Below are 1,897 nucleotides of genomic sequence, written 5' to 3' on the forward strand. Positions count from 1 at the left end.
TTAGCAAAGTTAGTGATGTCAGCAAAGTTAGCAGCATTAGCAAAGTTAGCAACATTAGCAAAGTTAGTGATGTCAGCAAAGTTAGCAGCATTAGCAAAGTTAGCAACATTAGCAAAGTTAGTGATGTCAGCAAAGTTAGCAGCATTAGCAAAGTTAGCAACATTAGCAAAGTTAGTGATGTCAGCAAAGTTAGCAGCATTAGCAAAGTTAGTTTTACCTGAGTTTTACCTGGTGTCAGAGCCCTGGAGGACACCGGTATGGAACATCACTGAGCTCTGACCCGAACTCTGCTCCTGACCTGTCCTCCTGGTCCTGTTGAGCCCTGAGAGTTGAAGCGTTTTGTGTCGACCTCTCTGCAGCTCAGACACCAGCAGAAGAGCCTCGTCATGGAGAGCGTGGTGCCGTCAGACCGGGGCAACTACACCTGCGTGGTGCAGAACAAGTACGGGACCATCAGCCACACCTACCAGCTGGACGTTCTGGGTAAACGCTTGTTTCAGAGCGGGTCGTGGAGCAGGAACTCGCTTTGTTTGTGACGCTGTTTGTTTGTTTGTTTGTTTGTTTGTTTGTTTGTTTGTTGCTCCGCAGAGCGCTCGCCCCACCGGCCCATCCTGCAGGCCGGCCTGCCGGCCAATCAGACGGTGGTGGTGGGCAGCGATGTGGAGTTCCACTGTAAGGTCTACAGCGACGCTCAGCCTCACATCCAGTGGCTCAAACACATCGAGGTGAACGGCAGCCGCTACGGCCCCGACGGAGCGCCGTTCGTCAACATCCTGAAGGTGAGCGCCTCGCCCGTGTTATCCTTTATTTCACAGACGTCTACGACCCCAAAGAAACTGTTGAGAAAGAGCAGCTCATAACTTTCATGTGTTATTGTTTCATAATGAAGATCCAGGCCTCTGCTTCCCGCTCAGAGTCAGCAACTCRTCTTTAACTTTCTTTCCAGGCACAGAAAAGCGCTAAAAAAAAAAAAAGCTCTTTGCACGACTCTGGTCTCAAACGGTCTTTAAATCCTGCAGCATGTGCCACACATGAGAGAGCAGATTATGTCTGAATGAACTATGCTGAGAACGGCACACACAAATCTCACTAAATACTTTTTCAATTATGTGGTCGTCGAAAAATAGAGCCTGGAGCCGAAGTCTGGGCTGAAATCCCCCCTCCTCTTTTTTCTCCCGTTTCTCTCCTACAGACCTCGTCTCGCAGCTCCTTCATCTTCAGATTTCACGCCTTTTTTTTATTAAATTTGTTTAAACTCAGTGTTTTCTCTCACACAGCTTCCCATAGAAAAGTCTGAGATTTCTGTTTTATTATTTAAAGGAGACGAGACTCAACCCAGACTTTGTTTTCAGCCATAACGACTGCAGGGAACTGAACTCACATGCAAATCAGCCTCCCATCATCCTGCTGCTGCCGGGCGTTCTCGTTGGGTGTCCCTTCCGGGCGTTCTTGTTGGGCGTTCTCGTTGGGCGTTCTTGTTAGGTGTTCTTTCCAGGTGTTCTTGTTGGGCGTTCCTTCCAGGCCTTTTTGTTGGGCATTCTTGTTGAGAGTTCTTTCCAGGCATTTTTTTTGGGTGTTCTTTCCGGGCATTCTTTTTGGGTGTTCTTTCCAGGGTGTTCTTGTTGGGCGTTATTTCTTTCCGTGCCGTTCTTGTTGGGTAATTTTCCCGGGGCAATCTTGTTGGGCGTTCTTGTTGGGCGTTCTTGTTGGGTGTTCTTTCCAGGTGTTCTTGTTGGGCGTTATTTCTTTCCGTGCCGTTCTTGTTGGGTAATTTTCCCGGGGCAATCTTGTTGGGCGTTATTTCTTTCCGTGCCGTTCTTGTTGGGTAATTTTCCCGGGGCAATCTTGTTGGGCGTTATTTCTTTCCGTGCCGTTCTTGTTGGGTAATTTTCCCGGG

The 1,897-nt window shown here is 48.4% G+C and overlaps 1 protein-coding gene across 4 annotated transcripts in view; it reads left to right on the top strand.

Annotated features, from left to right (window-relative positions):
* The window catches only part of fgfr3 (fibroblast growth factor receptor 3), a 52,563-nt gene that overhangs the window by 34,100 nt on the left and 16,566 nt on the right, over positions 1-1,897 (top strand). For all 4 annotated transcript variants that reach the window (XM_014011813.1, XM_014011811.1, XM_014011814.1 and 1 more), the window contains exons 6-7: positions 360-483; positions 589-779. In XM_014011813.1, the coding sequence (XP_013867267.1) occupies positions 360-483; positions 589-779 (315 nt within the window). The remainder of the gene's footprint in view (positions 1-359; positions 484-588; positions 780-1,897) is intronic.

Source organism: Austrofundulus limnaeus, unplaced genomic scaffold (assembly GCF_001266775.1).
Source record: "Austrofundulus limnaeus strain Quisiro unplaced genomic scaffold, Austrofundulus_limnaeus-1.0 Scaffold85, whole genome shotgun sequence".
Taxonomy (NCBI): domain Eukaryota; kingdom Metazoa; phylum Chordata; class Actinopteri; order Cyprinodontiformes; family Rivulidae; genus Austrofundulus; species Austrofundulus limnaeus.